The sequence below is a fragment of the Bos indicus genome, chromosome 2 (genome assembly GCF_029378745.1).
Source record: "Bos indicus isolate NIAB-ARS_2022 breed Sahiwal x Tharparkar chromosome 2, NIAB-ARS_B.indTharparkar_mat_pri_1.0, whole genome shotgun sequence".
NCBI classification, from domain to species: domain Eukaryota; kingdom Metazoa; phylum Chordata; class Mammalia; order Artiodactyla; family Bovidae; genus Bos; species Bos indicus.
Window position 1 is genome coordinate 44,586,931 of NC_091761.1, and position 22,920 is coordinate 44,609,850.

The 22,920-nt window shown below is 41.7% G+C and overlaps 1 protein-coding gene across 18 annotated transcripts in view; it reads left to right on the top strand.

The window, feature by feature from the left end:
• Positions 1–22,920, top strand: part of NEB (nebulin) — a 219,245-nt gene that overhangs the window by 161,612 nt on the left and 34,713 nt on the right. For 16 of the 18 annotated variants that reach the window (XM_070767914.1, XM_070767927.1, XM_070767921.1 and 13 more), the window contains 23 exons: positions 389–496; positions 1,045–1,149; positions 1,251–1,355; positions 1,988–2,086; positions 2,413–2,523; positions 5,964–6,068; positions 6,737–6,841; positions 7,098–7,202; positions 9,317–9,421; positions 9,574–9,678; positions 10,304–10,408; positions 11,382–11,486; positions 12,723–12,827; positions 14,945–15,049; positions 15,427–15,534; positions 18,177–18,281; positions 19,804–19,908; positions 20,333–20,437; positions 21,071–21,175; positions 21,264–21,374; positions 22,252–22,362; positions 22,578–22,679; positions 22,787–22,891. In XM_070767914.1, the coding sequence (XP_070624015.1) occupies positions 389–496; positions 1,045–1,149; positions 1,251–1,355; positions 1,988–2,086; positions 2,413–2,523; positions 5,964–6,068; positions 6,737–6,841; positions 7,098–7,202; positions 9,317–9,421; positions 9,574–9,678; positions 10,304–10,408; positions 11,382–11,486; positions 12,723–12,827; positions 14,945–15,049; positions 15,427–15,534; positions 18,177–18,281; positions 19,804–19,908; positions 20,333–20,437; positions 21,071–21,175; positions 21,264–21,374; positions 22,252–22,362; positions 22,578–22,679; positions 22,787–22,891 (2,430 nt within the window). Of the gene's footprint in view, positions 1–388; positions 497–1,044; positions 1,150–1,250; positions 1,356–1,987; positions 2,087–2,412; positions 2,524–5,963; positions 6,069–6,736; positions 6,842–7,097; positions 7,203–9,316; positions 9,422–9,573; positions 9,679–10,303; positions 10,409–11,381; positions 11,487–12,722; positions 12,828–13,450; positions 13,556–14,944; positions 15,050–15,426; positions 15,535–18,176; positions 18,282–19,803; positions 19,909–20,332; positions 20,438–21,070; positions 21,176–21,263; positions 21,375–22,251; positions 22,363–22,577; positions 22,680–22,786; positions 22,892–22,920 lie in introns of all 18 variants that reach the window. The other 2 variants (XM_070768009.1, XM_070767916.1) reach the window with 2 other exon arrangements.

The window sequence follows — 22,920 nt, forward strand, 5'->3', positions numbered from 1 at the left end:
TCTAACACCATTGTTTTAAACAGTTTATGAAGTTGTTCATCCATCAGTCTTAAAATCAGTCTCTCATTTCTGCTTTGCATATTCTTAATTTCCTAGCCATATTGGGACTAAAAATACAGGTTTTTTGTTGTGTTTTGCCTACCGACTTACAAACAGATTTAATCTAGGCAACCATGAATTGTATTCCTTTCTGGATCTGGCTTTATTAACCAACAAAATAATTTTCAAGACTTAGATTATTAGAGAAGTTTTGTCAATGATTTTTTTCCATACTTAATGCTTAGAGAGTAGTTTTCAAATGAAAGTGACAACCCTCTTCCGTTTGCCAAGTGTGATGCTTACTCTCTGCTCATCCATCAGAGAGCTCATTCTCACTTTGCTTTTGCAGTTTAAGTACAAAGAAGTTTATGAACACATGAAGGCATATGGGTACACACTTGGACCCAATGATGTCCCATTTGTCAACGTCCGGAGGGTCAACAACATTACCAGCGAGGTACTGTGACTATTAATTCTGTGAGGAGTTTCAAGGACCATGGCTTTGTTTGCAATGCATTAAGAATTAGTTGTATTTCAACTACAAACTTTAATTTATCTGCAAGGACTAAGGGGATCCTTTCTGTCATCATTTTGATACTGGTATCCTATGGCAATATTTTTATATATTTAGTAATACCTTTGTTGAGACCCACCCATCCATATATTATGATGTAAATAATTCCTTCCTTTGACATTTGTATTAAAAATCTTTAATAAGATTGCATATTAGTCTGATTCATGAGCCTGAATAGTTTTCTATGTGAACTATTGGTTTGAATATCTAACCCTACTTTCCAGCCATCTGATAGAAAGTGGAAGCCTGTGCTTCACATTTTTCACCCAAGTAAAATAACTATCACTTTCTATGTTTTTCTAATTTCAATCACTTTCTGTACCTTAATCTTGCCTTTCATGGCTGTTTAAATATGTGAAATATTTGATTAATGTACAGATGCTCTCATCATCCTGCACTAAACACCTGGAATGGTTTTCTCCCCAATGCAGAGACTGTATCGACAACTATACCACAAACTGAAAGACAAGATCCACACCACTCCCGACACACCTGAAATCCGCCAAGTCAAGAAGACTCAAGAGGCTGTCAGCGAGGTGGGTATTTTCTTAGGAGAGAGGGGAGGCCATGGAACCCAAGGACGAAGGTCAACCACTGGTCTCTAATTTATGTGTTTATGGGCATTTTCCCCCTGTAGTTGATTTACAAATCAGACTTCTTCAAGATGCAAGGCCACATGATCTCGCTGCCGTACACACCCCAGGTGCTTCACTGCCGCTACGTGGGCGACATCACCAGCGATGTAAGTATCTCATAAGGGTCTTTCTGGGGGACTCTTAATAAGAAGCAGGCTTGCTCTCTCCACATGGAAGCCAACCAGTCGTTGAGCAGCCTTTTGCATTGAGTACTTGTCAACTGAGTATACAACTTGGAGGTAAAATTGTGTGGAAGCAGGACCCCACACTTCTCCAGGTAGTAAGAGGACCACTTGGGAGATACAAGAATCGCTGACCACCGTTCTACATCCAACACCAAATCATTACTGGCACCTCATTCCAAGTGGCCTCCGTCCTAGTCACATTTAGTATCTTTCTCTTGCTTACCACTACTCCCACCCCCTTTCACCACTTCCTGTTGTCATTTTTTTTTTCTCCTTGAATGTTTCCTTCTCATAAAAGACCACTCCATTTAATCTATGGCATTTTTCATCCATATAATAATAAAATAATAGCCATGTCCTCTTTTCAGGTCAGGGTTAACAATTTAAATTTTAAAACCCTGTAATTTACTTGAGTTCAGGCAAACTCAGAGGATGGGGTGGATGTGCTGAACCAAGATGAAGGTCCTTCAGTATAAAAGTATCACTACTCTGTCTTAATTGCTCTTGGTTTGAATTTGCTCACAACCAGCTGTATTTCTATGTTTGTGACACAGATTAAATACAAAGAGGACTTGCAGGTCCTGAGGGGGATGGGCTGCTTCCTGTACGACACTCCAGACATGGTCCGCTCCCGGCACCTGCGGAAGCTCTGGGTGAGTGCCCCCCACCCCGCCCCAGCCCACAGCGCTGCCCGCACAGCTTCACAGGCTGGGCAGCAAGAATCTTTGTCTATAGCTTCTGTTAAGGGGAAATTTGCCCTCAACCCACTGAGCAAGTCATGACTCACTTAAGATGATGTATGCCTCTGTAAAAGGTAGTGAACTTAGTAAAATGATGAATTGTTCTTGGTCCTGCCTGGGAAGACACCCAGGATAGAGAGGGTCAGCACGGCTTGCACGTGCCCACCATTTGAAAGATGATGCGTGACCACGACATGCAATCCTCAAGTGATTAATCGACTCGCATTCCCCTTCTTAAGTCTCACTACCTGTACACCGATAAGGCAAGGAAGATGCGAGACAAGTACAAGGTGGTGCTCGACACTCCGGAATACAGGAAAGTGCAGGAGCTGAAGACACATCTGAGCGAGGTAAGTACATCTGTCACCATACGGGCCTCATTCCTCTAGCAATCTTTTTTCAGGTAATTGTACTAGGCCCAAATCTCCTTCTGCCTTTAATTACAGAGTGTAGTCACCCTGTGTAAACAAGTTGGTTGACCTCACTTTGCCTCAGTTTACTTATTTTGTCCCTTTTTAATAAGATGAGGCTATTGATACTTGCCCTACCTATAGCTGAACATTTGTATGAATTTGTAGATTAGAGAGTCCTGTCTTACACCATTGTTGTAATCTCCAAACTGAATTTATTTCTAAACTTTCTCTGTCATTAATCCCTGCTGTCAGGACTCTAATCATAGCAGTGCTATCAATGGCTCTCTGCTCCGCTGCCCTCTCAAGTTCCAAAAGACTCCGTTTCATTTTCATCTGCCCCGCCTTGCACTAAGGCTCCTGATTGATTGCAGTTAGCTGTGCCCAGATGTGACCCTTTCACCTATGTTGATCCGTTGAAGATTGCCCCCCCACATCTTATTTCCATGTGTATCCTATAATGCTTTGGTCATAACAGATGTCCATGTTTGCCAGGGAATAAAAGGTGCTCCCTAGAGGTAAGGACATCCCACAAACGTTTCCATCAGTGGTCAGTGGGCCGTTCTCATTCAGCCCAGTTTGTCTTGCGGCCTTATTCATCAGACTCCATCCAGGTGTCAGGTCACTTCATTAGCTCTCCTTTCTCAGTAACTCTGATGTGTGCTGATTAGGAATGACTGATGTTCTTAGACTTAGAGGAGCCCTGGAAAACCACGCATTGTCTTTGGGGGAGAGGAGTTGCAGCCTCCTACACGTGGAGTGAGCCAGGGCGGAGGACGAGTCATCCTTCAGCTGTCACAAACGCTGCCCTGGGCACGTTTGCTTTCCTGAGTGCTTCCCTCTGTTGTTTCAACCACTGCAGCCCTCGGATAGGAATGCAGGTGGGGTTTCCCCCCTCTGTAAAGGGACCTCTCCACTCTGGCTAAGTATCAGAATCATCTCTGAAATGTTTTAAAACTGCCCTTGAGTGCACTCCAATCCCAAGCCCCACGCTAGACTCTGATTCTCAGTCTGGATATCTGTGTGCTTTTAGCTGCTCCATAGATGGTTCTAATATTCAGCCAGCACTGGAAACCACTGCTTTAAAGTATTACATCTCTCCTCCAGCCACCAAATAATTAAGTTGTTTGGGAACTTAAAGTGCTTATTGGTATCTTTGAAATACCTTTACTTCTCTTAGCTGTCTGGGTTCAGAATTATCTAAAACTTTAATTTCTCTTCTTCCCAATTCCTAGTGTGATTTTGTGCATATTATGCAACAACACTGAGGAAGAAAAATAGGCATTTTTTTAGTAGTGCAATTTCTCTCACACTTGTCTCACTGTAGAATGACCTGGCTTGAAAAAATACCAATTCGAGCTACTTCCTTGGATTCAGGTCTGGGGTAGAGCCTGCAAATTGTGCTTAATAAGGGCTTTGGGGGTTCTTTTTTAATTGAAGGATATGGCTTTACAATATTGGTTTTGTTTCTGCCATACATCAACATGAATTAGCCACAGGTGTACATACGTCCCCTCCCTCTTGAACCTCCCTCCCAACTCCCACCCCATCCCACCCCTCTAGGTTGTTACAGAGCCCTGGTTTGAGTTCCCTGTGTCATACAGCAAATTTCCATTGGCTATCTGTTTTACAGATGGGAGGAGGGTTCAGGATGGGGAGCATGTGTATATCTGAAATTAAAAAAAAAGAAAAAAAAAAAAAACCTACCAGAATGATGTTGTTCAGTAAGCAACTGATTGAGTGCTACTTGTAATTAGTTCATAGCTGCTTTGAGTAAGTTTTGACTGACCATCATTGAAATATAATTAGTGATACTAAAAATAAATAAATAAATAAATAAAATCTGGTTCCAGAAAAAGGCTAAATAAATAAATAAATAAAAGGTGATACAAGAATAATAAACTGAGCTTCTGCATTCCATGGGCTCATCTCTGAGAAGAAACAGACATCAATAGGATAAGTCGTATCCTACAGGAATGATCAAGACAGAATGGACTCTACGAGTTCTTCAGGCAGATAAAACAGGGAAGAAAATTCTAGGTAGAAAGTATGTGAAATGGACCATAATGAGTTCTAGAAACTGGGACTTGTTTCAGATAGCACATGGGGAGTATGGAAGACTTGGGAAATGAGAGTGGAGACCTAGGATAGACAGGCCAGGTTATGAAGACTTGTGGTTGGTATATTAATGATCTTGGACTTGATGAGAAGTCACTGAAGAATTACTTCTGAGCAGGATAGTCTGAACATTAAGACCTAATTAGTTCTGAACTTTAAGAAAATCTTTTTCTCAGGCTTGTTAAAGATGGGTAAGCCCTGTGAAGTGTCCAGTAGAGGATTTGGGAAAGAGGTTTAGAGGCTCTTAAGGATGTATAGTAACAAGTGGTATAGGAGGCTGAACTAGGGCATTGGCAGTGAGAAAGGAGAAGAAGGTCATATTTAAGAACTGTCACAAAGTTAGGAGTCCAGGATTCATGACTGTTTTGATGTGCAGATGAGGGGAAAAGGGTCTAGAATGACTCCCCAAGTTTCTGGCCTGTGTGGCTGGGATATCAAGGAGCTATTTAACAAAATTTGGAAGCCATCAATCTCAGACTGATGGTTGAGGTCCTGGGTACAGATGAGGTTATCCAAGCAGAATGTATAGGGTAAAAGGGGCCAAGCCAACACTAACTCCAGCTACTAGCCGACTTTGGGGGAGTGCAGAACAATAAAAGGAAGCTGAGGAGTGCCTAGAAAGATGGGAGGCCACCTAGGGGAGAATAGGGGAATGGAAGGCAGAGAACAGGGTTCAGGAGTGAAATTGCTGAGCAGTTACAGTTGCTGCAGAGAAACATTCTAGGATTTGGCAATTGTAATGTTTGCGGTAGTCTTAATGAAATTCACTTCCTTGGAGTGGTTGGGTGGTAGCTAAACTATTCCCTTGAGAAGTTAATCAAAAGAGAAATGAAAAACACGTAGTCTGCTTGGTTGTGAAAGAAAGAAATAAGGCCTTTGGCAGAAGTTGGAAAAGACTTGATGAAAAGAGGAACTTGGGTCTGTTTGTAGAAGAAGGGAGTGGGCTAGAAAACCAGAAGGGCTGAATGTTTAGAGAGGCAGGGGGTAACTGCTGGAACAGGGTCCTAGAAGGCATGGGTGAGAAGGGACCAAGAACACAGTGGGGGGCTGGACACTTGAACAGGCTGCAGAATGTCTCTAATTTTGATACAGGGGAAAAAGAAAAGGAGGGGGTAAATAAAGTATTGGTTTATTGGACAGAAATTGAGGTTGTCACAGTGGGAGAGCCCCTGCTTTGTCTCTGAAGTCAGCAATAAAGGCATCTGCAGGGCACAGGACGTGTCAATGAAACAGAATGATGGTTATCACTATTTTATGTCCAGCTGGTGTACAGAGCAGCAGGAAGGAAGCAGAAGTCAATCTTTACTTCAGTTCCTGATACACCTGATCTCACAAGAGCCAAGAGAGGGCAGAAGCTTCAGAGTCAGGTAACATTCATACATGAAGATTCAGAAACCTCCCGGGCTGGCACCGCAGGGAGTGTTTGTTTGTGTGTAGAGGGGTGGTTCTGTGTTCCTGACCACTCCTGTCAGTAGCAGACCCTCATACTTGGTGGTCCTGATGAAGCCTCATGCCCTTTAACTTCAAGAAGCTGTTTTCTCTGGGGGCAGTTGTCACTATGGTTAGGTTTCACATGAGCAGGTAATGCCATGCCATCTTTTCTAAGTTCTATACAATTTTAATTATTGGATGAGTGGTCCGTTGACTCCAGGTGCTGAAAATAAAATTTAAAAATTCGTTCCATAGAACCTATCTTTTGTCCAGAGACAAATGAGACCACATTTCATGCATTCAGGCAAAAAAGGGGGAAAATACGTTGAGGAATCTATCAGGATCTTCTCATTCTTCTGTTGGCATTTTATCACACGTGTTTAAACTGTACTCAGCAATAAGAATATTAGATACTAGAGTGTGTACCTGTGTTTCTTAACATGAGACAGAGAAAGAAATAAACAGAAACATATGTAACAAACAAAAGGGCAAAAACAGGTAGATACTGCCCTTCCATTTTAGGGTTAGAAATGAGTAAAGAGGACTGAATACTAAATATGGTGTTTTATCTCTATAACATCTGATCCCTATTCTTATAATTTAGTATCTGTATGTTGAACTCGCCACCAAAGAAAGACCCCATCATCACGCTGGAAACCAGACCACAGCCCTGAAGCACGCCAGACACGTGAAGGACATGGTCAGCGAGGTAAGTTGGGAATTCAGCACTGAGGCACCGGGCAAAGAAAACAAATCCTTCATTCAAACCTCTACCTGCTGCCTCTGATCAGAGAGCTCCTTTCTAGAAGTTGCACTCAACAGTATCAAGACACAGAAGGCAGAGCTTTTCTCTTAACGAGCATTATCCATTGTGTCCCTAGGATGGATCTGTGACATGGTTGTGAATTGGGAAGGATGAACACTCCTGAGCTTAAGTTTCTGTCTCTTCCATCTTCATTTCTTAGAACAAGTACAAGATTCAGTATGAAAAGATGAAGGACAAGTACACTCCGGTTCCAGACACGCCAATCCTCATCAGAGCCAAGAGGGCTTACTGGAACGCCAGTGATGTATGCATCTCTCCCTTCTTCCTTCTGCTGTGAGGGGGCAGCCGAGGTGGTGGTACCTAAGAAGCATGAGATCAGGAAAAAAATGAAAACACAAAAGCCAAATGGGCACAAACAATACCCATTTGGCAAAGTCGCTGAGAATAATGCTGGGAGATCCTGAGAACCTACAGCTTTTCTCGTTACTCTTCTGAGCAAAAATATGACCCTTCTGATTCTTTGGTAGCATTTCCTAGGGATACTTAATGACTAGTTGTTACTTATCCATAAAATGCTGCCCTGGGAGCCAGCCAAACACAGTTTAAAATCCAGATGCTGTGTTTGCCTGGTGTACGACTCTATATAATTTACCTATTTTTTCTGAGACTCTTTTCTTGTATTTGGAATAAGGATAAGAATTGTGATAATTAAATTAGACTAAATTTCAGGATAATGGTACACATTTTTAAAACAGTACTAGTCTCTTAGTTGACATTCAGAAAATATTTGTTCCTCTCTTGATTGCTAACTCATGTGAATGATACATTTGTTAGAATTAGGAGGGACAGATTTTAATCTCCCATGCCATATGATCAAGGATAAGAGTGCCTTTCAATGGTAATGAGATTTTCTGTTAATGAAGATATGAAATAAATCAACCCCGGGTAGATGGCTGGTCCTTACCAGTTTTGTGTCCCAGAATCCAACTGTGAATTCATTGCACCTGTTCAGGTAACAGGTAACAACCCCATCACCCTCAACTTAGCAACATAACTCTAGGATTTCAAGGCATCTTAGCTAGTTACAGTGATCCCTAAACTGAAATGTGAAAAGGTACAGCGAATTGGAACAATATCTCAGTTCTATAATTTTGTCATAAATTTTCGTTTGCAGCTAAAAGGAGTCTGCTAGTTGGAAAAAGGCCACGTCAGTTTGTTTAATATATAAGCTGAGAAAATTATAAAGTGTGAAAGTGTTGGTCACTCAGTTGTGTCCAACTCTTTGTGACACCATGGACTGCAGCCTGCCAGTCTTCTCTGTCCAGGGAATTCTCCAGGCAAGAATACTGGAGTGGGTAGCCTTTCCCTTCTCCAAGGGATCTTCCTGACCCAGGGATCCAACCCTAGATCTCCCTCATTGTGGGCAGATTTTCACTGTCTGAGCCACCAAAGAAAATCATATGCTAACATCAAAATCAATTTGCTTGGATATTTTTTGTCTCCTTGTGACATCCCCATCTTTATCACTTCAAGGTTACTGTTGAATATTAATTTGAACCAAACTTACTCTGCATCACCACTTCTCAGAGATGTCCACACAGTGAAATTGGCCCCTGGAGCTCATTTTACACCAGTGTAACAAGGGTGGTATCTCACATTAAGTTCAGCCTATCTACCATGGCTATCCCCACAAGTAGAGCAAAATGATCTTAAGAGATTACCCATCTGAAAAACAAAGGAATCCTTCAATATGTGTTTGCTCAGTACCCAGAAAGGATTTGTTTGAGGTTGTGCTGAGAGAAGTATTCATTTAGTGCAAATGAGATGACTCTTCTGTGATATTCCTAGGCTAAAGTCAGAGCTATATCTTTTGAAATATCACAAAGATAGAGATTATTATGAAATCAAGTTTCAGGATTGCTCCATGGAGAAGACATTTTAATACAGGAGTTAAAACTAAATCTTTCTTCTTTTTCCATGTACATTAGTAGGTCTTGGGCTCAACAAAGTTATGCTTTTTTTTCCCTTCTCCTCCCAAATGAGCTTTTGGTTTGCTCATTTTACATTTAAATAAACTTTTAAAGGACTTGTAGATTTATAGAAAAGCTATAGCAATAGTATAGTACAGAGTTCTCACATAGCCTACACCCAGAGCCCTATTGTTAACAGCCTACATTACCATGGGACATATGTCACAAGCCAATATTGATACACTATTTTTAAGTAAACTCCATACTTTATGCAAGTTTCATTAGTTTTCTCCTAAAATCCTTTTCCAGGATGTGAGAGAGCTTTTTGATCTCTCCCAAATTTATTCAAGAGAAAAATAAGAAATAAGACAAGAGAATTCAAGGTTAAAAGAGCTAAATTATATAATGTGGTCGTTTTTCACAATCCATGTGCTTTTTCTCATTCCAGCTACGCTATAAAGAAACATTTCAAAAGACCAAAGGGAAATACCACACTGTGAAGGATGCTCTCGACATCGTTTACCATCGCACAGTCACAGACCACATCAGCAAAGTACGTCCCTACTTATTTCTGCTTGTGTTGGACTCAGTAACCCACCAGCGTTTTTTAAAGTATCCTCCCTTTCCTAAAGCTCTCTGAAAACAAGTAGATTTGTTTACGTTAACTTTGGATAAGACGTTAAAACTGTCTTTGTGGTTTTATAGATAAAATACAAGGAGAACTACATGAGCCAGCTGGGAATCTGGAGGTCCATTCCTGATCGCCCTGAGCATTTCCACCATCGGGCAGTCACTGATGCAGTTAGTGATGTGAGTTGTGAAATCTATTTTTACACATAAATTCATATGCCCACATGACTTATGAAATCAAAAACTGTATAACAACTGATTTAAACTTGACTAACTTTTAGCTCCTGTGTATGGATGTTTAAGTCCTAACACTCATTGCTGAATAAGTGAGCTTCAACTTGAGAGACAGAAAAATGTATTCAAATGTGTCAGCCTAATTTTTCTTCTAAATGTGTTACATCATATTACATGTCTGGAAGTGATATATTTCATCTAAACAATAACCTGTTTTTGATCTACTACTTCATGAAGCAATTAAGACACATAACAATGCTCATTTAGGAAGAAGTTTTAGTTCTTTATATGAAAATACAGCTGCCAGCTTAATGATATACTCTCTAGGAAAGTATGCCTGTTACATTTGAATTGCTTTAATTGGTATTAAAATGAAAATTCCCAAATGCAGTACAATATACCATAAAGTGGGCAAAAATCAGTATTAATGGAAACGCCTCTTAAATAATTATTTCAGTACTTTATCATTCCATATACCTCACAGTCAGAGCTTCTATTTGTTCTACTTTCGTTGATCCTAACCTGCTATTTGGAGGTAGGTTCTTAAAACTCTTTGATGTTCTTCTCCCAGGTGAAATATAAACAAGATTTGACCTGGCTTAAAGGCATTGGTTGCTATGCCTATGATACTCCCGACTTTACTCTGGCTGAAAAGAACAAGACTCTCTACAGCAAGGTATGTATTTACTCAGGGATAATGGCCACATCCATGCAGTGTACTCCACTGCCCCCAGAGAGCACTAGAACTGAGGAAACAGCTTCTCGTATTTCCATCTCTGTCCTTGCTTCTACACCCTAAAGTAGGAACATACTGCATTATTCACTCTACTCAGGAATATTTTAGTACTGACCTCACTGACAACAGTAATCATTTATTTGTATCATTCCTTGGAATTTGATAAAAGGCCATCTCAGTACAACTCCTTCCTCATGGCTTTTCCAGAATTTCCTTCCTAGTAATATGTCTCTGGATGATTTGATACGGCAGCAGATATAAAGTGAGATTATTTTAATTCACAAACATGTGACTTGAAGCAAATAACTTTTTTATGGCCTCATTTTCCTACTTACAAAATAAAGCAGTCAGATTGGTTTCCTTTGAGTTCTAAAATAGAAGTCAGCAAATTTCTCTGAAAGGTGCCAGAGAGTAAATAGTTTAGATTTTGTGGACCATGTTCATTCTGTCACATATTCTTTGTTACAATCCCTAAAGATTATTAAAAAAAATTGTCTAGTTCATGGGCTATTTAAAAACAGGTAGTGGTCTAGATGCTAGCATATTCTTACTCTAAAATATTATAATTATCTGATTAATTCCTGGAAAACTAATTAAAGGGTTAAAAACTGCCTTCACGTACACATGGAAATACCTTCAAAGTAAAATAATTATCACTATAAATATTGAAACGAAGAAACTGATTTGAATTTTTACCCAATATGGGAATAGATCCATTTGACATCTATTCAATGAAAGTATGTATTTGGGGGCCAGTTTTCAAGGCATTGGGGTGGTATGCCCTTCATTGCTTTGGGAAATAGAGTACATTCAATAATTACTTGTTAACTCTATGAATGAATTAATCACACATGTCTCACTCTTAAGATAATCACAACCTGCTATCAAGTAACCATGTTTCTGTTTTATCTAGTATAAGTATAAAGAGGTATTTGAAAGGACAAAGTCAAATTTCAAGTATGTTGCTGATTGTCCAATCAATAGGCATTTCAAGTTTGCAACTCAACTGATGAATGAGGTACGTATGACCTGATCCAGTTTAACCTATTAACTTACCTTAGTACTCTATAAGTGACATTCGATTAAAACTCAACACATAAAATGACAGGAAAGCCTTTGAGTCTTTGGGAAGACACTTATGATATCCCTGTTTTATGGGCTCTGCCAAAAGCAGGAATAAGAACAAATGAAGGGCCTGTGCAGAGTGGAGTGAGGGCCCACAGCCAGCGTGGCCTCTGCCGACACTGGCATGGGGCAGCACAGCCCTTTGGGTGCTTCTCAGCTGAACTCCCTTCAGCAGGATTCTGTATAGAGTTGGGAGACCCATAAGTTCAAAGTTAATTTAGTATCCCTTACCAAGGTCCAGAAATGGCAGCCGTAATCGTGTAGTTGTGATTCACACATTCAAATATATTGCCATAGTTACTCACACATTGCACAGAAGTGTCCATTTGCATTCAAGATATTCCTCTGTCTTCTACCCAGTTTTTTGTGGAACTGGCTTTGCAATAGTTTAAGTTAAATTTAGCTTAAAATGATGAAATAAGCAAGCTATGAATTAACATGTTTGGATGGTTTTACATTTAATTTCCTGTCTTTGTATTTTCTACAGATTTACATAAATTCAAAAACATTAGAAAATTAGTAAAATGAATCTAAAAAATGAAAATATAGCCAATGGTATATTTATTTCAATGTGTTTCATTTTTTGTTTTTTAAATTTGCTTTATTTGCAGTAGATTTCCAGGTGGGATGACTCTGAAGAATTACTGTCAGTAACTTCTTAGGAAGACAGTCTTGATATATTTTGTTTCTATTTTTCTAACTCATGAAGTATTTCCAGGTCTCTTTTATAATAAGATAAATTAACTAGCATTAGAATGTGTCCATGAATATGCTTTTGGTTTTACCAGCATTTAGTAGTAAGCCTATAGCTTGTCAGTGCCTTATAAATACAATATAGGATGTCATAAAACCAACATTGCTAATGACATCATATATAAAGATGGGACATTTTAGGCACGAGGTGCTTCCACTTGGGTGTCATAATTGATCTAGCCCAAGCCCCAGCCTTCTCCAGGTGATCTTCCTTTGTTTAACTCTCTCTGCCTTCCTGTTTTCATTACCCTGGATGCTTTGGGAGCCTACCTCTAGAAAGGACATGTTTCTGGCTCTCTGAAGTGTTTATCTTGGGACATTTCTATACAGCCTTGAAATTGTACTCTTGCTATAATTTGATATGATGTTTGAGCAGAAAAAATACAGAGCTGATTATGAGCAGCGGAAAGATAAATACCACCTGGTAGTCGATGAGCCTAGACATCTGCTGGCTAAGATCGCAGGCGACCAGATCAGTCAGGTACTGTGATGGGGCCGCCCGGATGGCCAAGCAGGACTGCGCTCCAGTTTCTCATGAGATGTCGTCCCGTCTGCTGCAAGGATGTCATAGGTTCTGCCTATGATATTGGGATGTTCTGTTCCAGAGTATCTGTCTAGCCACCCAAAGAGCCCACGAGCTCTTTGAGTGTGCCAGTCTATGCTCTGTGTCCTCACGTGTGCTGTGGTGAAGAGGCGATGCACAGCTGGGTCCTTCCACCCTTCATCCTTCTGGAGGGCCTGTGTGTCAACTGCAGGTCCAAAGTGCAAATTAAGGTGCAAATGCAGAAACAAACAAATTAATGGCAAGAGGACAGAAGCCCTTACTGTATTTTTCTACTCCAATGATATCATCTTTTCTGAGGCAATTTTGGTGGGTCTAGCTCTGTTATTGCCCATTCACAAAGGCTATGGTGGCCAGCTGCAAATTCACAGTCAGCCTGCTTGGCATTATAATGCATTTGGTGTCTTCACCCACACATACACGTGAGAACACAAAGTGTGTATGCCTACATCTCTTCACTCAGAGGTGATCGGGATATAGAGCTGTCTTCTTTTCTGTCTTCATAAGTCTCTTTTGTGCTTCACTGCTTTTTGCATGAACAGAGAAAATATAAATCTAGTGCCAAGATGCTTCTGAAACAAGGATGCAATGAAATCCTGCGTCCAGATATGTTGACTGCCCTCTACAACACATACATGTGGAGCCAGGTAATGTCTGATGAGATGAGAAGAAGAGACTGAGAAGCCTTGGGGGCATTCATCTCTAAGGTTTCCCTGGTTCCCTGCCCCTGCCCCTGCCCAAGCTGGTTTCACACGACAAAGCTGCATAAACGTTCACTCCCTGCCAATTACCTCTGGGTGTGGCTGAGTGCCGTGCCGCAGCGGCCGGCCAGCATCTCTGCGTCTTCCGACACCTTTGGAACTCCTAGTAAGACAGGCTTTTTCAAACTGCCAAAGTTTTCCAAATTGGTATGACGTTAGTTTGTTTTTCCCTGTTTGCCCCAAAGAAATAGATTTATTAGAGATAAGGATCTTAGTTAAATTTGACAGTATTTAAAAGGTCTGAATATGTAAAATTTTCATCCAGTGTGTACATTGCTCTCTGATGACTACTCTGTACCATTTTGGAGAGATGAGGATGATGGTGCAGCTCTTTGAATATTGGACATATTCATAGCCCTTCTTGTGTTGCTGTATTCGTTAGGTTATTTCAGCACATCTGTCCTCACGCACATATGTTAACAATACTACTGATCACCTTGCCTTCCTACAAGGTCATCTGAAGCACACTCCACCACATTTCCATCATATGTTGAAAGGTAAATTTGAAGTTGCAAAAAACAGTGGTCATTGCCTAACTACCAGATACAATGTTAATAAAATGCCATTGTTTCCACACCCCAAAAAAGTTTTTAATCAATCTTTTGTATTAGCAACTTGTTTTATCACTTTAGTATGACATCAGACCCACACATGAAATGAGGATGCCTTCCTACGGACATACTATTGGCCTGAACTTTTCTCTTCATCTTGATATGATCATCGGATAGTTGTGCATGGAATTTTGCTACGTTCTTTGTGTCTGCTTGAAACTGCTTATGTGCATGAAAAAAAAAATCATGACTTGAAAGTTTCAAAAGTGAATGTCTTTTAAAATAATTGCTTTGAACTGTTTGTATTCATTTTTTTCATGTTACATCTTTGATATGAAAATATAGCTTAAGAAAATACATATTTCATGCAGCTTACTGTGAGTGAATCATTACTTGTCAGAGTCCAGAGAGTATGGGTCTAGGCCTGGCTCTGAGATTTCACTCTACACATGCCCTTAGCTTATATTCTTAACCTCTCTGGGGCTCAGTTTCCACATGGATAAAATATCTGGAAACTATCATTTTATTCTTATTGTTATTTTCTCACTCTATTACCCAATTGCTATCAAAAAGATTTAATATGAAAGCATGGCATCATTCCCCATATCTATGGCTTATATAATAATCCTGTTGTTTTCCATGGGACTGTCTCAAAAGGAAAGCTAGAGTCCCTGAAGGCCCTCTCCTACTTCAAGTTAACTTGTTCTTCTCCTCTACAATTTAGATCAAGTACAGAAAGAATTATGAAGAAACAAAGGACAAGTTTACCTCAATCGTGGATACTCCAGAACACCTACGTACTACAAAAGTCAACAAACAAATCAGTGATGTAAGTACAGGGAGCTCTGAGTGGTTTCTTGACCTTGGGGGTATTTGCAAATGTGGAAGGGCATTTTAGATGGTTATCTGTTTGGAAGATTCTACTGCCATTTAGTGGGAGGGAGGTAGGGACACTGAATGTCCTACTCTGCTCAGGACTCTTCTTTTAGAGTAAAGAATCATCCCAGCCAAATTAGCAGACACCACATTGTAGAAGCACGGGAGCGTTTGCAGAAAGCATGAAAACCTGATGAGTTTATGGGACTCTCTCTCCTTTGTATATACTCAATGACAATAGCAACCATGTTCCCTTTATATTTTTACATATATTCCAAGATAAATTGAGATGCATAAAGTTGGCTCTTTCTGCCTTGACATCTCTTTCAGATACTGTATAAGTTGGAATACAACAAAGCGAAACCCAGAGGCTACACCACAATTCACGACACGCCCATGTTGCTGCATGTCCGGAAGGTCAAAGATGAAGTCAGTGATGTAAGTACTGGGGTGGCTTTGCAGCCCCTCTCACCTTGGCCTCTTTCTAGTGTGATTTAACAAACCCAGGACCAATTATCTATACCTGTGTAACAATCAATCTAAATTGTAGCAGTTTGAGACAGCAGTCATCCTTTTTGGCTCAGCATTCTGTGAGCAGACTGGGCATAGCTGAGTCAATGCTCTATTACGTGTGCTAGCAGACAGCTGCAGCCCAGGAGAGCTGCAACAACCACGAATTGTTTGCTCCCAGCGCTGGTGCCTGATCACGGCTTGGCTGGGCACTCAGCTACTCAGGGCACTCAGGTACAGACAGGAACCTCTATACGTGGCCTTTGTGGTTTGGTTATCTCACAGCGTGGTGGACGTGTCCTAAGAGGCTGGGGTAGAAGACCCAGACCCATTAAGGGCTACTTCTAGAACTGACACAGAGTCACTGTTGCATTATGTTGCTGGGCACAGTATGCACACCTAGATTCAAGGGGTGAAGAGACATAGGCCTCCTCTGGGTGAACAAATGGGAAGGTCACATTGCAGAAAAGCATGTAGCGGAGGAGGATATTGTTGAGACCATTTGAAAAATGCAGTGGGCCATAAACTCTATTAATAAATCCTCTATAAGCTTCATCTCAGCTAAGAGGAACAAGGTAGCCATTAAATCTTAATACTCTGAGTAGAAATTATATCCATATATTTTGATATACATAGCTAGATTCTGTGGTGGAAAACTCATCATTTTGGTGGTGGTTGTTCAGTCACTGAGTTGTGTCCAATTCTTTGCTGGACTGCAGCATGCCAGGCTTCCCTATGCTTCACTGTCTCATGGAGTTTGCCCAAATTCATGTCCAGTGAGTTGGTGATGCCGTCCAACTATGTCATCCTCTGTCCCCCTCTTTTCCTCCTGCCATCAATCTCCCAGCATCGGGGTCTTTTCCAGTGAGTCAGCTCTTCATATCAGGTGGCCAAAGTATTGGAGCTTCAGCTTTAGCATCAGTCCTTCCAATGAAAATTCAGGGTTGATTTCCTTTAGGATTGACTGGTTTGATCTCCTTGCATTTTGGGTAACAAATAGATTAATATTTTAAAGAACTCCATGGCTTTATGGGCATCATAAAGAATACTAAAAGCAACTGTGGAATCCCTACCCCAAAGCCTTGACTGAGGCTGGTGCTCAGGAGTTCTTTGGTAGATAAACAAATGGGTTCACACTATTGACTCTGAGTTGCCTAGAAAAATGTTAAATATATCCGTGCACTGTTTATGAAGGCAGAAATGTATAAATCATTGAAAATTATTTATTATATTTTTCATATAAAATAAGTTTTGGCACTTCAAACATGAGCATCGGGTATTCATAAACATCTATAAGTTAGATCCCTTATGTGGAGCAGCCCATTCTCTCTCACTGGAAAAAAAAAAAATGAAGCAATTCTGCATCCATTTCCTTAAGCTTTCTGATTATAACAATAACCCGAACTGATGAAAAATATGGATGTCCAGGCCTGAACCCTAAAGCTATTGATTTGCTACATTTATGAAAAAGTACAGAAAACTGTGATTCACATGATCAGGCAAATTTAGTAAGTGCTACTGTGGCTTCTTTTGGACAGTTTTTATTTCAGATTTAACCATGTTAAGACCTAAGATCCTTCTGCAATAATTAGTGAGAAGGCCGAGATAAGGCCCCAGGGCCCTGAAATTTAAAAGGAGCAAAAATGGGTGACGCTAGAAATTCCAGGCTCAAGGTGAAAAAATGACCAGCTGGGCTCACAGAGGCTAAGCCTTCCCTGTTTCTCCCCCTCCCACTGAAACTCACTAGGGGTGCCTCTAGCAATGGCAACAGTGATGACAGCATTCATCCATCAGTACGTTGATTCATCAAATATTTATTTGGTTCCTTGGGGGTTTCCCAGGTGGCACTAGTGGTAAAGAATCTGCCTGCCCGTGCAGAAGATGCAGATTACATCCCTAGGTCAGGAGGATCCCTTGGAGGAGGAAATGGCAGCCCACTCCAGTATTTTTGCCTAGCAAATTCCATAGACAGAGGAGCCTGGCAGGCTATAGTCCATGAGATTGCAAGGAGTCAGACATGACTGAGTGACTGACCACATATGTTGTTTGTTAAGTGCTTGCTGCTAGGAATGAAATAATGAATGATGCACAACTTTGCCCGCAAAGGATTCAGCTCAATAGAAAGAATAGATAAATAATTACAACATAACATGATAACAGCTACAACTTACAGGGGTGTGAAAGGAGGACAAGCCTGATCCCATTCGGGTGAGCCACTGGGGGAAGTCTTGTCTTCCATCAATGGTTTTTAAGATGTTATAAACTCTGGAGTTTCTGATTTGGGGAAGGGAAAACACATAGACTGCTATCTGGCTGTTCTTTTCAGCACAAGCTCAGAGGACATAAATTCTATGGTAACTCAGTGAACAGATGCAGTGTGTCCTAAGGGGCAGACGCTAAGATCTGAGACAGGATAAGTGCGCATCTACTAGATGCGATGGCTGCATCATTTCTTCCCAACAGATGTATTCAGTCTTAAGAAGTGTTGTGTACTATAGTTACAGTTTTAATTTTTTTTTTAAGACACTTGTGGGCTGCTTTAAAAAATTCACCTGTGTTTCCTCCTGCAGCTGAAATACAAAGAAGTTTACCAGAGAACTAAGTCCAACTGTACCATTGAGCCAGATGCTGTTCATATCAAAGCAGCCAAGGATGCCTACAAAGTCAACACCAATGTAAGTCCCCAAACCTAACAGGGGTTCATCAGCTTCTGCAGGACACATGGGCTCTTTGGGCATCACTTCAGGCAGTTGTGTTCTAGTGACTCCAGATCAAGGGCTGGGCCCTGGAGCATGAGTGATAACGCTGACCTCTAAATGGTTCTCACCAGGGAAAGGTGGGAAAAAACAAGGGTGGCCCATGGAGATTGTACCCACTCAGCCGCTGTGCCAGGAGACTGAGAAGTGGGAGTTTAATTCTGAAATGAAGGTTACATTTTTGAAAGTGTCTCCAGTCTTTTTGTTCTTCTCCTGCCTCAAACCCTGGAGCCTCCTTCTTCTGAAAAAAGAGAACTCTTGAGCTGCTTGATGCTGTCAGGACTTGACCTAGACCTTCCTCCTGCTCACATCTCTCTGTGCCGATTCTTCTTTGTGTGTGATGGGGCATCTTAAAGCCTCAACCACAGGGACTTTTTTGTGCATTTAGATAAGTATTGACTTCTTCAAAATGTATGTGGTTATATAATGAAAGGTTATAAAATCCAAGCTGTGACCACTAGTGCCACAGAGAATTGTATTTATTAGGGCAAACAAACTGAAATGCCTTTAGGGGCTGACAGGGAGCTTACAGGTGTCCTGAGAATGGACCGAGAGATAAGTAGCAGCATAGATTTGGGACAGAGCAAATGCAGTAAAATGTACATTGTAGAATCTAGGTGCTGGGTATATGGATATTCTCTGTAAGATTCATGCAACTTTTTTTTTTTTTTTTTTTGCAACTCTTCATATGCTTGAACATTTTCACAATGGAAAAAATTTGATCAAAATTAATACATGAAAGCATGTGTATCTTATTGTACACAAATGATGCCTTGACCAAGAAAAAGGAGAGACAAAAAGAGTGAAGAAACGTGGCTGGTAGTGAGGGCAAGGGCACTCAAATGAAACTACATACATTCTCTTCCTCAGATTCAGCCTGAGGTGGCCAGTTCTCCAGCTCAAATGCAAGCCTAGCAAGTACACATGCCCTCTGAAGCCAGGCTGCCTGGGTTTGAACCCCAGCTCCACTGCTCACTAGCTGTCTCACCTGGACAGCTTGCTTAGGCCCTCTAGACAGTTCCTCAGCTGCTGATTTCGTGAAGATGTAATGAAGATTAAATGAGTTAATATTTATAAAGCACTTTGAGAAGTGCCTGGCAGAAAATAAAAAGTATTTAATAATTTTTTTAAAGTTGTCTGAATTTAGTTAGAAGTTAAAAGTACTTGACTCAAAATAATTAAACTGCCCTGGCAGAGTTAGTTTGAAAAATCATTTCATCTGGAACCTTTAAAAATTATTAGCTTCTATTTTGAGGCCAACGGGTCCCATAGGATGACAAAACTAGTTGCATAAATTGTATAGAAATTTTAACTGGGGCTCTCTTCTTGCATAAAGAACCATGATTTGTTAAAATGCAAGCTGAGTCCCTCTGTGCTGCGTGTGTGGTTGTGAATTCAGGCCACTTAATGAACTGACCTGTTTCTATCTTGTTAAAAACAGCTGGACTACAAGAAGAAGTATGAAGCCACCAAAGCCTACTGGAAATGGACCCCTGACCGCCCAGACTTCATCCAGGCTGCTAAGTCGACCCTGCAGCAGAGCGATGTGAGATAAGAGAGACAGAACTGCATGACGTACCCAGGGCAGAAACGTCCCTCATTATCCATAATTACCACTGTCACTCCCTAGCTCATTTGAGATCCAAGAAGGACAGGAGGGTTGTGAAGTGTGAAAGGCAAGCTCAGGAAGTAGACCTGGCCACACAGCTTGGTCTCACATGGCTGAGCCCAAACACTAATGGCTCTTGAGGGAGGCAGGGGAGGACCAGGAAAGCTTTGTCCTGGCCATGGGGCTGGCGAGGAGGAGCCCAGCTTGCAGTGGACCCAGCCGGGAAACCTTTGCCCCCATCCTGGCAGCAAATCCTCATAGTGCCCTCAAGAAGAAGACTCCCTAGAAATTTAACCAGATACCATCTTGCTCCTGTGCCTGGCACCGTTTTCCAGCTTCCTCTGACTTTCTTCTGTTACAGTTTGAATACAAGCTGGACCGAGAGTACCTCAAGGGTTGCAAGCTTTCCGTCACGGATGATAAAGACATGGTGCTGGCCCTGAAGAATTCTATAATCGAAAGTGATGTAAGCATGCGGTCCCCTCCCAGAGGCCTAGCCTCATACAGGGCTGTCTTCTGCAGCCCAGTCCCCAGGGGCACCCTGGGCACCCTGTGGACTGCGGAGGGCTGCTGACCCCAGTCCACAGCAGTGACTTGGCAGAGCAGGGTGGCAGCAGCAGGAAGCTGTAACAGTCAGGTGGCCGGGCCTGATGCAGAGGCTCCACGTGCCAGCCCTCCCAGCCAGAACTGGGGATCTGAGGGCCTGGCTGGACTCTATAAGGGAACATATTCATTTTCGTGGGGTCATACTCTTCCTATGCTTCCTGTTTCCTCAGCTGGAAAGAAGGACTAATAATGCCTCCCAGGGCTTAGGGGAGGGTCCAATGACATTTCAAAGTGCTCTGAAGTAAAGCTGCGTATATAAAGATTCATCATAATGTTCATTCTGATTGTTACTAAAGCCCCAGCTTGCACGAGATAAAGAAAATCCTGTTTTGGTATTTCCCAAGATTTCTAAATATCAAATCTTACACTGAGTTTAATGTTTCTATGTCAATGACACTACTCTACCAGCTCTATTTAGTAACTCAGGAGCTTGATAAAAAATATGCAGGAGACTCAGAGGAGCTGAAGAAATGCCTTTTTCTCACCCCTGTAGCTGAAATACAAAGAGAAACACGTCAAGGAAAGAGGAAGCTGCCATGCCGTACCTGACACGCCACAGATCCTCCTGGCAAAGACAGTCAGCAGCCTGGTGTCCGAGGTACCCCCCCGGCAGCCCATATGCTCGCCTTCTGTCCTGGGCTGATGCCCCAGGCCGGCATTGTAACAAGCTCTCTGTGCTCTCCCAGAACAAGTACAAGTCGTATGTGAAGAAGCACTTGGCGCAGGGTTCGTACACGACGCTGCCAGAGACCCGGGACACTATTCATGTCAAAGAAGTGACCAAGAACGTCAGTGATGTAAGTGACCAGCCCCAGGACTCTTGGCCACAGCAATGCCACTTTACCTTAGCATCCAGCAAAAGACTGAAAGTCATGTTTTTGCTCACACAGACTTTCTTTTACGTCACTTTCTCTTACAGCCAGTACCTATATGTGGACTTTGAACACTGGCTTAAAAGACAGTTCAATAGGAACTTCCCTGGTGGTCCAGTGGCTAAGACTCCGTGCTCCCAATGCAGAGTTCGATCCCTGGTCGGGGAACTAAGATCCTGCATGCCACACGATGCAACCAAAAATAGTAATAATAAAGACTCAATATCTAGTGACTTTCCAGTTTTGGCAACTGTGGCAGATATGGGTTTTACCATAGGATGTCTTCTCTGGCACTAAAGATATCACTACCCTAGTGGTAATAAAGGGAGGAAGCTTTGATAGTGAAAATCTGTCTTTCTCATCATCTCTCTTCTCCTTAAACTGCTGAACAATTTTAGAGAATCAAAATCACGTCTTCATATCTCCCACATCTCTGCCCACTACATCCTTATGGATAATGCTTTAATGATCATGTATTTATTATTTTATCGTGTATTTACAATAAATCATATATTTAATAATTTGTATTTATGAGCCATGTAAGGTTCCCTTTATTTTAAAAAGATGAATGAAAGAGTTTGCTTTGCTTGTCATCATTCTTGAAAGATTGGTGTGTGGCCCAATGTTAGGCTCCAGGACAGAAATGACAGAGAAGAACTAGAATACAGACAAGACACCCCAGTTCCAAAATGACACCAAAATGGGAACCATGGATTTTCCTTGATCTTCTCACAGTTCTTCAAGTAAAACAATTCTGTTCCTGGCTTCCCCTCCCCACCTAAGAAATTCTGGCTCTTTTCAGACAAATTACAAGAAGAAGTTTGTCAAGGAGAAAGGCAAATCCAACTACTCCATCATGCTGGAGCCCCCAGATGTGAAACACGCCATGGACGTGGCCAAGAAGCAGAGTAACGTGAGTCCCTCTTCTCACTCTCTGGGGCCCACCCGCACCAGGGGGTCCCACACTGGTGCGTGGTGGGCTGGGCCCAGAGAGTGGCCACCCTAATTTCTATATCTAGTGGTTTAAAATATATGGTGGTGGGATTGATTTGGTTTTAATCAGAAAGGTTCCTTTCAGAAGAAAGTCTGTTTCTCAAATGAGCAAATGTTTTCTTTCTCCAAATGAAGGTCGCTTACAAAAAAGATGCGAAAGAAAACCTGCATTACACCACAGTGGCCGATCGGCCAGACATCAAGAAGGCCACGCAGGCTGCCAAACAAGCCAGCGAGGTAGGTGGGTGGTAAAAATGTTACCAGACCACCATGCACCGTGAGTAAGTAGTACAAGGCCCCGGCCACCTGGAACACGTTGTCCGTTTTGTTTTTCTTCGATTCAGGTGGAGTACAGAGCCAAGCACCGCAAGGAAGGCAGCCACGGACTTAGCATGCTTGGTCGCCCCGACATTGAAATGGCCAAGAAGGCAGCCAAGCTGAGCAGCCAGGTAACACACATGGGCAAGCAGTCACTCTA